Source organism: Gopherus evgoodei, chromosome 18 (genome assembly GCF_007399415.2).
Source record: "Gopherus evgoodei ecotype Sinaloan lineage chromosome 18, rGopEvg1_v1.p, whole genome shotgun sequence".
Classification (NCBI taxonomy): Eukaryota; Metazoa; Chordata; order Testudines; family Testudinidae; genus Gopherus; species Gopherus evgoodei.
The window spans coordinates 21,023,469-21,037,858 of NC_044339.1; the positions used below are offsets into that span (position 1 = coordinate 21,023,469).

At 54.7% G+C, this 14,390-nt stretch overlaps 1 protein-coding gene across 2 annotated transcripts in view; it reads right to left on the reverse strand.

Annotated features, from left to right (window-relative positions):
• Window positions 1-278: 278 nt before the first annotated feature.
• Window positions 279-14,390, reverse strand: part of GPR153 (G protein-coupled receptor 153) — a 44,724-nt gene continuing 30,612 nt past the window's right edge. For both annotated transcript variants that reach the window (XM_030537801.1, XM_030537802.1), the window contains exons 4-6: window positions 5,557-5,746; window positions 4,696-4,880; window positions 279-1,400 (exon numbers count right to left, since the gene is read on the reverse strand). In XM_030537801.1, the coding sequence (XP_030393661.1) occupies window positions 633-1,400; window positions 4,696-4,880; window positions 5,557-5,746 (1,143 nt within the window). In that variant the 3' untranslated portion in view covers window positions 279-632. The remainder of the gene's footprint in view (window positions 1,401-4,695; window positions 4,881-5,556; window positions 5,747-14,390) is intronic.

Sequence of the window (14,390 nt, forward strand, 5' to 3'; positions counted from 1 at the left end):
GCCTTTTACAGATGGTGCAATCCTGCGGCCCGGAATAAAGCAGAGTATTCGCTCTGTGCTGCAGCCAGGGGTGGCTCTAGACATTTCACCGCCCCAAGCACGGCGGCATGCCGCGGGGGGCGCTCTGCCGGTCGCTGGTCCTGTGGCTCCAGTGGACCTCCTGCAGGTGTGCCTGCAGAGGGTCCGCTGGTCCCGCAGCTCCATTGAAGCCGCAGGACCAGCGGACCCTCTGCAGGCCTGCCGCCCTCCCAGCGATGGGCAGAGTGCCCCCCCGCGGAATGCTGCCCCAAGCACACGCTTGGCGTGCTGGGGCCTGGAGCTGCTCCTGGCTGCAGCACCTGCTCCGATTCCCCCCTGCCATCCACACACAGAAAGGGTTTGGAAGGACCGTGCTGTGGTTTTGTCCACCTGAGTAGGAATTTCAAACATTTTTACACCATCCTCAGATCAGACATTCCTCTAGCAAGTCTCTCTGGCTCCCTTTTTTTATGCATGAGAAAACGTTGGATTTCTTTGGTGCTTTGCCCAGCTCCCATTACTAAACCAAGACCACCTCTTTGAAGGATGTAAGGAAAGCCATAGAAAACCAACACACACGGCAGAGGTGGCATTGGGGTCCAGCACACTTGCTCCTAGGAGGCCGAGCCAATGGAGTCGGAATGAAATGTTATATACCCAGATGAAGCAGAAGGGGAGCTTAAAAAGCTAGTGCTGCTACCTTTGCTCCCACCTTTCTGTGGGTTTTCCTGCTCCCCCCAGGAGATGCTCAAACTCGTCCGAAATCCCCCTGACTCAGAGCAGCTGCTGCTTGCTGGGCGGCTGTCTAGTGCCTGGGCCTCCCCGAGTTCGAAGGGAGTTTGTCCCCCGCAGGGGTCTCTGCTTCCCTCGGGAAAGAGGCATCTGGGGTCCTCCTGGGTGCGTAGAGGCCTGGGCACAGTGAGGGTGCAGCCCTTCCCCTGCGCCGAGAACCTGCGCAGCACCTGGGGCTCCCGCTCAAAGTCGGTCAGAGGGAAGTTGGAGCACACGCTGGCCTGGGGCAGAAAAGCCTCCGGGAGGAGGGAGACGGAAGACGAGTGCATGGGGCTTTTCCTGGGGCTGGGCAGGGGGCTCTCGTCAATGAAATTCACCTCCTCCTCCTTGCTGAAGCACTTGTACAGGTCCTCACGGCAGAGCGGCTGGAGTGAGATGACGCTCTCCACAGACTTCCGGCGTTTGCGGTAGGGAAGCCGCTCCTCGTGGTAGGAGGTCAGGCTGCTCCTCCTCTGTGCATGTCGCGGGATGAGGAGGTGGGCCAGCCCGGCCGCATCCTCACCCGCCCCCCAGTGCTGGAGGTAGGCTGAAATCTGGCCCGTAGTCCAAATGTCCGTTTCATCGTGAGAATAACGCCTCAGAGGCGGGACCTAGAGAAGAGAGGAGAAAATACAACACAGGTCAGCCTCCCCCGCGCGGTCTGGGAGCTTTGTCATCAGAGCTATGGAGTCATGTCAAACAAAACATTTGTGGCACGTCAGCGGCTTGGTGCTGGATACAAACAGGTCAGAGAAAGTCCTGACTGCCTGGTGCTCCTGCCAGGAGCCCGGGCAAGCTGGACGTAGCTCAGTGCAGACACATTGGGCATTTATGGTGCTTCCTCAAAAATGTTCCATGCGGGTGGGACAGGGAGGGTCTAACCCCCGGGGAGAGGTTCCCCGGGGTCCCCAGAGCCGCTGCCAGTGCTGTGCTGGTGGCACCACGACTGGAGCTAAGGCCGAGAAGAACATCCCTTTCGAAAGCCATGTGTTCTCAGCTGACTCCTGCTGAGTCACCGTGCTATGGAACCATCTCCCACACCGTGCAGAGGCTGGATGGTGTGACGGACAGGACACTGGACAGGGGCTCAACGAAACCTGGGTTCTGTTCCTGGCTCCAACACTAACTCGCTGTGTGACCTTGGGCAAATGGCTTCTCCTCTCTAGGTCCATGTTCCCCTCCCGCCCTGGGTCTGTTGGGATGACACCTTCTTTGGGGGGGTGGTTGTACAGTGCCTGGCACAATGGGTACTGGCCTCAGTGGCACTACCACATGCGCATTAAGAACTGATTGCTGGGGAATAGAGAAAACGGAAATGGAATAGGCGCACACAAGAGCAATGAACCTGGTTGCCCAACTTCTTGTACTCGCAGCTGCTCCAATTTTAAGTAAGCCTGTAACGTTTTAGGCCACAACATGGATTTGGGGTGTCAGTGCTACTGCAAAGCGATTCTGAGGGAATAACGCTGACATCTGTCGGTTTCACTGGGTCTCAGACGCAGGCAGTAAAATACAAAGCATGTTGATTACACACAGCCCTTCATACGACCATCTCTCAAGGTGTTTTGCATGCAATAAGAGGCAGTCCAGAGGTGTGTCATTTGGACAAGGCCTCATCTTGCACAATGTACTTTGCTGTTTTAAAGGCCGAGTCTGGAATCACAGCAAACCTGCTGTGGACAAATTCACAGTGTGCTGTACCCTGGTGGGATGAGCTCCATTTTGAAGAGTCAGGAGCCCGCCACAAGGGGAGCTCCAGTCGAGACCCCAAAGTGTGCGCAGCCTGATGGGTGCAAGCAACTGCCAAAAGTTAATTTGACATTTACAAGGAGACTCCACAGATCCTTCAAAACTGGACAAGCAGAGTGAGCTGACGTACTCCAGGCTGAACTCCCGGCCAATATTAAACCTTTTCTTACAAGTGATTGTGTGGAGCAGCTGGAGTGCAATGGGAGAGCTGTGAAAATCGGTCCTGCCCTAGCAAATCCTGACTGATTTTCCACCAATCAGAATGTGACACATTCTGGTAGGTTTGTAATTAATGTTTACAAAAAACTTCCAATAAATGAATTATTACTTGTCAATTGTTTAATTCCTCAGGGCTGCCCTCCTTCGGTGTGGTCAGCACTATAATCAAGTATACTACAAAAAAATACAAACAGAATAAAGTAGGGGAGGGGAGGTGTGCATCTTACAAGGTCACTGATCAATGCAAGAGCGTACAACAGCAAAGCAGAATAAGCAAAGGTCACACAAGATCTCACCTAGGGGTCAGCGAGCCAAGGGACAGTTACTTTGCCCAGGGACTTTAAACAGCTCCAGTAATGGCCAGTCCATCTTTTATAAAGTTACTGTGCTCCCATTCACCCGTCTCCTGCTCATCCTCTGCTGCGCTGCCGTCACCCACTAACTGTCCACTGAAATCCATGGAATGGTAAGACATGCTCATCAACACAGCACTAGCTGGGCTCTTCCTGGCTGTGCCTGGGGCGCAGGGCAAGCAAACCAGTGCTCACTGTCTGGACACTCGACAGCAGCAAGGTACATTCCTGAATTGGACAGACGTGGACTGTCCAACAGGAGTGAGCTGAATGTGCACTGCAAGGGTGTTGCGCAGGGACAGGCCTGCCAGCACTGCGGGGGCGTTGCGCGGGGACATGCCTGGCAACACCGCAAGGGCGTAGCGCGGGGACACGCCTGCCAGCTCCGTGGGGGCGTTGCAAGGGACACACCTGCCAGCTCCGCGGGGGTGTAGCATAGGGACACGCCTGCCAGCACCGCGGGGGTGGTGTTCTGCGGGGACATGCCTGCCAGCTCTGTGGGGGCGCTGTGAGGGACACGCCTGCCAGCTCCGTGGGGGCGTTGCGTGGGACACGTCTGCCAGCTCCGTGGGGGCATTGCGTGGGGACACGCCTGTCAGCCCTGCAGGGGTGTTCTGCAGGGACATGCCTGGCAAAACCGCGGGGGCATTGCGCAGGGACAGGCCTGCCAGCACCGCGGGGGCATTGCGCAGGGACAGACCTGCCAGCACCGCGGGGGTGTTCTGTGGGGACACGCCTGCCAGCTCCGCGGGGGTGTTGTGCGGGGACACGCCTGCCAGCCCTGCAGGGGTGTTCTGCAGGGACATGCCTGGCAACACCGTGGGGGCATTGCGCAGGGACAGGCCTGCCAGCACCGCGGGGGTGTTCTGTGGGGACACGCCTGCCAGCTCCGCAGGGGTGTTGTGCGGGGACACGCCTGCCAGCCCTGCAGGGGTGTTCTGCAGGGACACGCCTGGCAACACCGCGGGGGCATTGCGCGGGGACAGGCCTGCCAGCACCGCAGAGGTGTTCTGTGGGGACATGCCTGCCAGCTCCGCGGGGGCGTTGCGAGGGATACGCCTGCCAGCTCCGCGGGGGCGTTGCGCGGGGACAGGCCTGCCAGCACCGCGGGGGTGTTCTGTGGGGACACGCCTGCCAGCTCCGCAGGGGTGTTGTGCGGGGACACGCCTGCCAGCCCTGCAGGGGTGTTCTGCAGGGACACGCCTGGCAACACCGCGGGGGCATTGCGCGGGGACAGGCCTGCCAGCACCGCAGAGGTGTTCTGTGGGGACATGCCTGCCAGCTCCGCGGGGGCGTTGCGAGGGATACGCCTGCCAGCTCCGCGGGGGCGTTGCGCGGGGACAGGCCTGCCAGCACCACAGGGGTGTTCTGTGGGGATACGCCTGCCAGCTCCGTGGGGGCGTTGCGCGGGGACACACCTGCCAGCACTGCAGGCTCCCATTGCACCTGGAATGCTGAGCCACAGCCAAGCGATTCACATAATTTTTTTATACTTTGTAGGCACTTTCTCTTTCCAAGAGCATGTTCCAAGACTGCTCAGAGGGGAAGGCTGCTGTCCAGCCACTGCCCATCCTGAAGCCATTACCTGCAGATACTGCATTTTGTTCTCCTGCACCGATCGAACAGGATACACCTGAGGGATTCCTCTCTCCAGTGCCGAGAAGTCGTACTTGGCAATGTGCTCCAGCGCTAAGATGTCCCCTCCGTAGTTATAGTCGTAAGGCCTCTCATACATCAGGTCGGTGTGAATTGCACCATCCAGGCTGGTCTCTGCAAGGGTTTGGGTCACAATTAGTTTGGAACCGAAATAAGCACGTGCAATTTAGACCCAGGACGGAGATGTGGTGCTCTGGTGGGCAGAGCTCTGCTAGCGGAGTCTAGGCAGGAGATTCTCCAGCGGTACCAAGGGCGCTACGTCATCGACTATTCTTAGCCTGAGGAGCCAGGGTTGCTCCAGGCAAAATTAAAATGAATCTCCAGCCCAATTCCACACGCTGCTCCTGGAGGGGCAGATGAGAACACAGCAATTCCACCTCCTCAGAGACGAGGCTGGGGGAAGGGATTCACATTCCAGAGCTGCAGATGGGGGAGCTTTAAGGGCAGCAGGACTGCATAGAGAGACTCATGACTGCAGAGTGGCGAAGGATGGGATGGTTTCGGAACGGGCATCACTAAGGAGCACCCATTCAGGGATGGGTACAGTGCCCCACTCGAGCCACCATTGGCATCATGGAGGGCTGCCATGCCCACCAAGGCTGCACCCACACTGGTGCTCCAACCCCACCCATGGGAGGGAGGAAGAACATGGCGCAGTGACAGTTAATGGCATGTGGGTGCCTGGTAACTCCAGACAGGGCAAGCACCCGGGGAAGGGTACTGCCATGGTGGGCGCCGGCTGGCTCAGGGCACGCATCAGGCATCAGCACAGGGAGTCACTCGCTCTCACCTTCGTCTGCGTCGTCGTTGGACATGATGGCCATGCACTTCTCCCAGATGGACCTTATGTCTGCTCGGTAGCGATCGCAGGCCCAGAGGAAGAGGGGGAGGAGCAGGGACTGGATGACCGAGCACCAGAGAACACACAACACCATCCAGCTGTAGGACATGTCAGACTTCAGGCTGGCAAAGCTCACCACCTGGGACATCAAAACCCCAATGTGTTAGTTACTCAGAACGGAACCATTGTGCTCAGAGGCTGGGAGCATGGCCCATTGACTCAGGGCCTGCGTGTCCAGCCTGGCGCCCCAGAGGTTAGTGCTGCGCCCTGCACAAACGGGGCCCAGGCTGGATCCCCAGGCCGGCTGGCTGGCTGGCAGAATGCTGTGGAGACCTTCCCCGGGGCTAGCCATGTGCACTGCTTTTCAGCAGGCCCAGCTCCTGGTCCCTCGGCTGGCAGAGTGACTGCTCTGGGCAGGCTCCGAATGGAGCCCTACACAGCCCTGCAACCCAGAAGCCTCCAGGGGGGTGGGTTAGTCCTCAGCTTTCACGCCAAGCATCCCAACCCTGTCTTCCCTCCTCCAGGGAGCGGAGGGCAGGGATGCCTAAGAGGCGCCGGTACCCAGCACACAGCTGCTCTGAAGGCCCTGCCTGCACTGCTGGGTGTTGCATTTGGAGGTGGACACTTACAGCTGCCACATCAGGGCCTTGCTCAGGTAGTGAGAGCCTCAGTCTGTGCCTGGGGGGCGGGGAAGGACGACCCAGGTGTCAGATCGTACCCCGAGGATGGTGCTGGCACCACATGCTCGCTCCATACTTCGCGGGGGGAGGGGCCGGGTACCTTGCTGGCCTCACGCATTGTGTGTCAGCGCTGGAGCATTGGGAGGAGGCAGCAATCACGGGCACCCACACGCTGCACAAAGGGGCCCAGCCCGGCTGACAGGCAGAGCTGGTATCACGGCCTTCCACACCCTCTACACCGTTCCCTTCCCCCCCCGCACTGGAAAGGATACAGTCACTGCTACGCTGCCGTTATTCTTGGCACGGTCCCTCCCTCCCCAGGAGAGAGCAGGCTCAGAAATGTACTAAGCCATGTTCTCCAAAGTGCTGCATGGAGCTCCCAGGAGTGTCACAGCCGTGGCCAACCAGCCGAGCGTAACGAACACAAGTCCAAGGCAAGAGAAGCGTCACGGTCCAGCAGGCATCCTCTGTCACTCTGCATCAGCCATTGTCTGGTGCCGGGACACTCCTGAGCACTCAACATCTCTGGTAAACCAGAACAGGCCTTCGTGCACCTGATCCAACTGGGTAACAACTGCTTGGGGCAGGGCGGGTCTGGAAGGGGGGCCTGCTAACCAGCCTTCTCAGCTTTGCTCAGCAACCTGTGAAAGCCTCCAGGCACCCGGCAACCTGCTCCTCTCTAATCCATATGAGCCAAAAGCCCAGAGCAGCCTCACCAGGTGAGGCACACTCAGTTCCAAGCCTGCGGCGCCCTGCAGAGAACAAAGCTGCCCTCTGCAGCTGGCTCTGCTTGGGCCGGGTTTCCAGACCCGCTTGGCGCACCCGTTGCTTGACGCTGGGGCACTTGTGACATCACAGCTAGTCTCAGGGTGAGGCTTATGAGGTCATCAAGAGGATGACGGGAACAAACAGCAGGGTCCAGAGACCCCAGAAGGGACGAGAAATAAGAAGAACAGCGGCAGTAGCAGATGTGCCCAAGGAGAGATTCCCAGTCGCCCGCCAGCACAGCAGGTACTGAGAGAGCGGCTTGCCTGCAAACGGAGCAGGAGAGTCTTTCATCCCTTGCACTCGTAGCTCAGAGTCCTCAGTGTAATTCACGCAGGACAATGGTGCAACTCAGCCCAGTTACCTCCAGCAATACAATCTCACCGGGAGCAGCGCTGCCCAGGGCTTCAGCTGGCAGGTGTTAGAGGGCAGCAATCCTGCTGCCATCAGCCACAACGCAGGCAAACAAGCATCTGCGCTTTCTCCTGCAGTCGGTTCCAGGGTCTGTAAAGTTCAGTTCTGTTTGAGTTTCCCTCTCCCCTGCTCCCCATGCACCAGGGCTCCCGCCATCATTCTCAGGCTCTCCACACACAGATTCACTGGCATTAGCCACAGCTCCATCCCTTCAATGTGGGATTCACCATCCCTGCCTGGTCAGAAGGAAGCAGTGTGTGGGTCCAGGTGCAAAGCCCCTGCTAACTCCCCCTTGAGTGGAGAGAGTGCAGAGAAAGGCAGCGCTCTCCTCTGAGAGCCCCCTAACTCCAACTGAAGGCAATGGAGCCGAGAGCATGCAGCATCGCGGAGGATCGGGCCCTAGACTCCGGACAAAAGGCAGACAGGCGAGACCGAGGTGGCTTTGCACTGTACCAAGCTCCGTGATACTCACTGGGATGGTTTTGTCTTTACACAGAGGAACTCCTATACAAGTTTTGCAGCATCCGTCTGCTAGTAGCAACCCCCAACCCCCACACTTAGCTCCCACATTCATCAGCCAATCAAATGGCTGCTGATCAGATTAAGTGCCATGCTGGTCTCTCTGGGGCTCCTGTTATCAAACAATGATTACACAAAAGTCACACAAATGAAAACAGCCTTTCCCAGGCACACTGCCCCAACCACTCACCCTGCCATAGGGAGGCTGGCCGCAAAACCTCGTCCCCTCTTAACACACCTGTCTCCTCCAGCCAGAATTAACAGCAGCCACCCCGACCTTTACAACTGCACCACACGCCGGAAAGCAGGCGGCCCACGCAGCCACTCTGCGGGCAACAGGGCACGGACCCTCCTTCAGCGATTTGCAGACAGAGTCGAGACCACCATTCGGACCCAGAGCTGCAAGGACGGACTCAAACAACACGCAGGTTGCAGGCTCCGGTGCAGCTGTTTTTCTCAGTGTATGGGAGCTCAGTCTACAAAATATAAAGCACTTGGCTGCGCTTTCCCAGACACAATTTTGACAAGAAAATGACACGCGCCAGCTCCACTCGGATCACCTGTCCTGACAACGGGGCCGCGGACGACACCCTCCTCTCCTGTCCCATGGGACACCCTTCTGCCTCCAGCAGAACTGAAAACTCTTGCCCAGTTTCAGCCAAGCACCACTAATCCAGCTTGACACACATGCTGGCTGTTCGGCAGCTCCCTGCTCCTGCAGAATTTGGAGAGGAGAGTGCGGACTCTGGGTAGAACGTCACACATTCTGTCGGCTTCTTGGGACAGTAAAAATTAGATTCAAAGAGGGCACGTTGTCAGGGCCCTGGCAATGGCGATCCTAAAAGATGCACGTGCTGGTTCTCAGCCTGCAACCCAAGCCCTGCACAGCAAACACCCTCCCGCAGAGAGTATTTTTCCTGATTTAATGCTCAAATGTAGCAATTATTCCATCTTTCCCCCTCACTCCCAAGGGCAGGGCACTTCAGTCACTTTTAGAAGCTGAATTCAAGCTTTATGTTCAGAGGAAGCACATGCTGGGGGTTAAATACACGGACTCTGCTAAGTGCACTTCTTACAGGTCTCATGAGACTTCTCCCCAATGATGCAAGTGGAGCAAAGATGCAATAAAATTATGAATGCTGAAGGAGCAGCTAGGTAAGAATGAGGACCCCGAGATGTAACAGTTTTAGGAACAGTGTGTGTGACCAAGTCAGCCAAGAGAAGTTCTTCTGCACTGGATTATAAGACTTTCCATCTGAATGTGCTGCTCGAGCTTAAGAAGAAGAACAAACAGAAATGCAGGCACATATTCTCCCCGGATAAGCAACCTCCCACCAAACACTGTGGGTGGCAGTTACAAGGCAATGGCCTACTTCCAGGCCGAAGGGCACAGTTGGCTTGCCAGGCTGGGAACTAGAGAGCAAAGGACAGTGAAGAGTTAGAAAGCACTTCCCTGGAGAAGATGGGTCAGTGAGTTCCAACAGGAACACAAGCTCACACACACACACACACAGACACACAGACACACACACACACACACACACACACACCCCCGCGGGAGACTGGCCTTTCCAGGCCCAGGGATGGGTAAGCCTCAGGGAGAGGCAGGTATACCTAGAGGTTGGTTGATTGCTTTTAAGACCTGTTTTCTCTGACATGCTTTTGTTCTAGTCAATTCTACTTTGCTTTAAGGAGGGGGTCGGCTCACTAATTACCACTGTCATCGCCCTGGAGGGAACAGACTGCAGGGTACGACCCAATCAGATCGGTTGAGGCAAGCCTGGTTAGTACCAGGGGAATGCCAGCCAGGGCCCAGTCTGCGAATGGGAAAAGCGCGTGATTCCACCCAAGCCAGGTGATGGCTGAAGGCTGGGGGCAGGGGCATTCCGCGAGCTGAGGAGGGTCAGAGGTGCTGATTGCCTGATAACAGTGCCAATTCCCACATCTCCAAGTCCATACAAGCAATGCAAAGTGAAATCTTCTCTAGGTTTCCTACTCTGGCAAATGGCTCCATGCTCTCCACACATCTGCTGGAAAGGACACGGGTCCTGTGGGTCACTGGCACATTGGCGCCAACAGTGCCCCAGCCAGTGTCACTCTCATCAATGGTCCAAAATCTTACACAGGAAATCATGATTATTCCGCCAAGGTCTCTCTTTGGGGGACTGCCCCCTCCCGCTCATTAGCTGCTCCAGAGCACTTTGTAGCATCTTGAAGATGGCAGCTAACACCAAGCTGCAAGTGAATGCAAGCGTTCGGCTGTCTCCTCTCTACGTGAACTTGCTCAATGCACTTGGAGCCTCCTGTCTCGGGAGAGGAGATATACATGGCACCGTTGCTAGGCTGGATACACAACGATTTGGTCTGAATCCCACAACCTCACTGAACCCGTCACTTGTCTATCCAGAAAAAACCCTACGCGCATGGTCAAGTGAAGCACGCGCTTAAGCGCTTTCCTGAATCAGGGCATGAAAGAGCCACTCATCTACACCTGCCCTGCAAGGCCGGAATGACTTTTTGCATGTCAAAAGTGTCGCCTGCCTCCCGTCCACGACTCTGAGCTTTCGCCGTCTGGGTTCCAGACGGCAGAAGGCAAGTCTGGACTGCTGTGGTTAGGAGTTAACATGTTGCTGTTGAAACAAAAGGAAAAGGCCTGGTCTATTAAATTAAAACAACCCCTCTGCAGGGTGGTCCCATAGAGGCCATTTTCCCAGTGGGCTGGCGCATCTACTGCCAGTTCCAGAGCCAATGAGCTACACGCAACCATGGGCGGCCAGGCCTGTAGCACAAACCACTCAGTTATTAATGTTTCAGAATCTGGAAAATAAAAATACAGCTAGAATATGCAAACTGATTCATATTAATCAAGATCAACTATAGCACTTCCCCCTGTTAATTAATGGTTCATTAACATAATGGTGTAAGTCAAATTCAAATGAACTTAATTTGATCTTTATAAACTGACTGCTTAACATGGCCTGGCATGGAGCATCAGCATCATCGCTGTTTGTTAAATCCTGCTTCAAGTAGCAGCATGAATGGGCTGCAAGGCCAGGAACAAATTCCTGCTGGAGGACGGGAGGCTGGCTCGCTCGCCGGGGCAGCATTTGCATCTTTAACTTCACTAACATAAAAACCAGTTTAGTGCTTCTCAGAGGGGCCCGATCGGCAGTTTTGGACACTGTCACCTATTTGCACCAGGTGTATCTATCCCCAGGGCAGAAACAGCACAGGCCACAGCTGTGCAAATTCCACACTCACCCTGCAACATGCCTCAGCGGGGATATGGAGGAACATGCCCTGCAGACCAGGAGTTATCCTGGGTAGGGTCTGTCCCAGCACTATGGGCCCCAACCATGACCTCTAGGTATTGCGTCTTCCTAGGTGGCATCTCCATTCCTGGAGGTTTGCAACCACAGCAGCCCAAATCCTCTGCTAATATCTGTGGATGAATAGTCTGTTTGGTCCACCCAGGATACCACATCATCCATCCAAGATCTTCTTTTCTGCCTCTTGTTCTTCTGCCGTTAGCTTTCCTTTTCAGTGCCCATAAACGTGCGGCATCCACTGAACCTCTTGCAATGCGCCCTGCAAATCAAATCTTTGTTTTCATAAGATTGCTTACTAGCGTTTGCTGAGTTCCAGTGGGGCTGACAATACCCTGCAGTATCCTGGACGAATCTCATGGAATTAAGATAAACTTTATTGAATTAAGTTAAATCTTATTGAACCAGGGTTAATATCTTTGGGTATATTGTATTTAAAATGCAGTTGTGTATGTGTTATTGTGGCATTGAATATACCTTCTCTAGCAGGGAGGAAAATGCTAATTTATTTCCTCCATTATCAACCCCTGGAAGCTCCCCTCCCAGAGAGATTTATGGACTAGTTCAAACTGTATTCTCCAGGGAAGAAAGGGTTCTTAGATAAATAGTCTGGTTTAAAACTGGCTCAGAACCTTCTCCCTGATCCAGCCAATGGACAAGACCCCAATCCTTAGGGTAGGGGTGGAAGGACTGGGAGCTAGTTCTGAGCTGAGGCTGCATTGACCTTGTGGCCACAAGGAACACTGTGTGCTGCCATATAACTATTGCAGTTACACCTTTTAACTGTGAGCAGGCGTCCTTGGGCCATCTTGTTTGTGTTGAGAACTACACAGAGTAGGCAGGGAACGGCGCATCAAGGAAACACCCCAGTCAGGAGGGAGAGGGGCTTTAGGTCTCTGCCCAGAAGGGCAACAGCTGGGGAGGCAGAAGCCTGAGGGTGGGTGCCCATATCGGATTGCTAAGGGAAAATCCAGTTGCCCTGAATGGTGACACCCGCCATCTTTAATACTACTTCATTGGTTACAGTCTAGCCAGGAGAGCTTCAGAATTATTCTATACCACCATAATTCAAAGGATTGGGGTTTTTTAATTAATGATTATTTGAATGTCCAAGTTTCACAGCCATAGTTTAACGTAGACCAACCATATGTTTTGAGAGACTATGTTTTCAGATGGATATCCCATCTCAGACAGTTTTTCTTCCAGAATCTCTTCTAGTTTTGCTGTTCTGGTGCTGACTTCAGTATCTGACTGTTCATCTTCTGTAACAATGCTTCCTGAACAGCAATAATTTCTCACTTGCTGTCTGGCTGCTTCACTCTCTGGAAACTTGCACGTTTCCCCAGGTTCTTTGTGCACCATGATAGCTTTTGTCTTGTTTGTATTCAACTCTAGACCAATTCTTCACCACACATTCATGTATAACCTCCAATAACTTCATCCAACCTTCTTTTGAAGCAGCCACCAGCCCTGTGCCCTCTGCATAGCAAATGGTGCTCACCCACTCTAGGTACTACCACAATATAAACATTCATAAACAATATAGGCAAGAGACTGCAGCTCAGTCAGTCCTTGGCCTCTCTGAAGAGGCTGATGATGAGGGGATCCAGTCAGGAGGGTGATGTGGCACCTGTGCACTAGGAAAGAAAGACGCCACCAGCTGGTCCCCCTCCAGCCACTGACCACAAGGTAACAACTTTCAGCCATGATCGACCCCAGCCAAATCTGAGCCACTGGCCTCAGGGCAAAAGGCTCACTCCTTCCCCCTCTCCCTGCTGCAGCTTTCCCCCTGCTCTAGCCAAGGTCAGCTCCTCCCCATCCATGCCGCTCTGGGGTAGGGGAAGCAATGCCTCAAGGGGCTGGGGAACTCAGGCCAAGTGCCATGTGAGGAGGGGGAAACCTCTGTATTAGCAGCATCTGCTTCATCCTCACCAACCCCCCACCACAAAATGGCCAGAAACTCATCCCATGAGCCAAGTCCCACAGTCCCGTGCAAGGCTATGGTGAGCTGCTGGAGAATTGCTTGGAAATTCTGTGAGTTACAGACCAGATTCAGCAGCATTGCCCTAAGCAGCATGGCCTGCTCAGGATTTTATCACGAGTCCCACGATCCTGTGGGCTTGTCTACATCACAAAGTTGCAGCGCTGGTGAGGGGGTTACGGCGCTGCAACTTAGGAGGTGTACACATCTGCAGGGCATCACCAGCGCTGCAACTCCCTGTTTGCAGCGCTGGCCGTACTCCCGTTTTGTCTCGGGTGTAGAGGATCCAGCGCTGGTAAACAAGTGTAGACACTTACCAGCGCTTTTCTTGACCTCCGTGGAATAAGCAGGTATCCCAGCATACCTGAGGAAGCCTCTGGTAATCAAGCAGGTCTCCTTCCCTGCGGTTTGCTCTCGCGTTCCCCGAACCCCCGAGCAAGCAGGTCTCCTTCCCTGCGGTTTGCAGGGGGGTTCGGGGAACGCGAGAGCAAGCCGCGACGAAGCTGGTCTCCTTCCCCGGTTTGCTCTTGCGTTCCCCGAACCCCCCTTGAAGCCGCCCAACAGCGCTGCAGTGTGGCCACATCTAACACCACTTGCAGCGCTGGTTGCTGTAAGTGTGGCCACTCTGCAGTGCTGGCCCTATACAGCTGTACTAATACAGCTGTAACAACCAGCGCTGCAAAATTGTAGATGTAGACATACCCTGTGTGTTTTTCTGAAAGCTGCAGCTCCGGGACTCCTGTGATTACAAGAGGATCTTTGCTCGGGTTGTTAAAAGGGGAGTCTCTAGCTCTCCTCGTTGCAGAGAAAAGCTTGAAAACATGAACCCCAAAGGTGCCAAACCACAAAGTTATTTTTTCAAAGTCTCACGATCTTTAAGCCACCCTCAGGATTTTGGGGGGCCTGACTCGTGCTTTTTGAGCACTTGGGATTGGCACTATTGCCCTACGCCATCCAGTCCCTACCTCAAGGCATTCTGGTTTATATTTAACTGGGCACATCAACGGAACAAAACAAAACAATAGCACCATTCAGGCATCTACATATTAAATGTAAGAGGCATTTATCTGCCTTTCAGTTAATGAGCGCAGACACCAC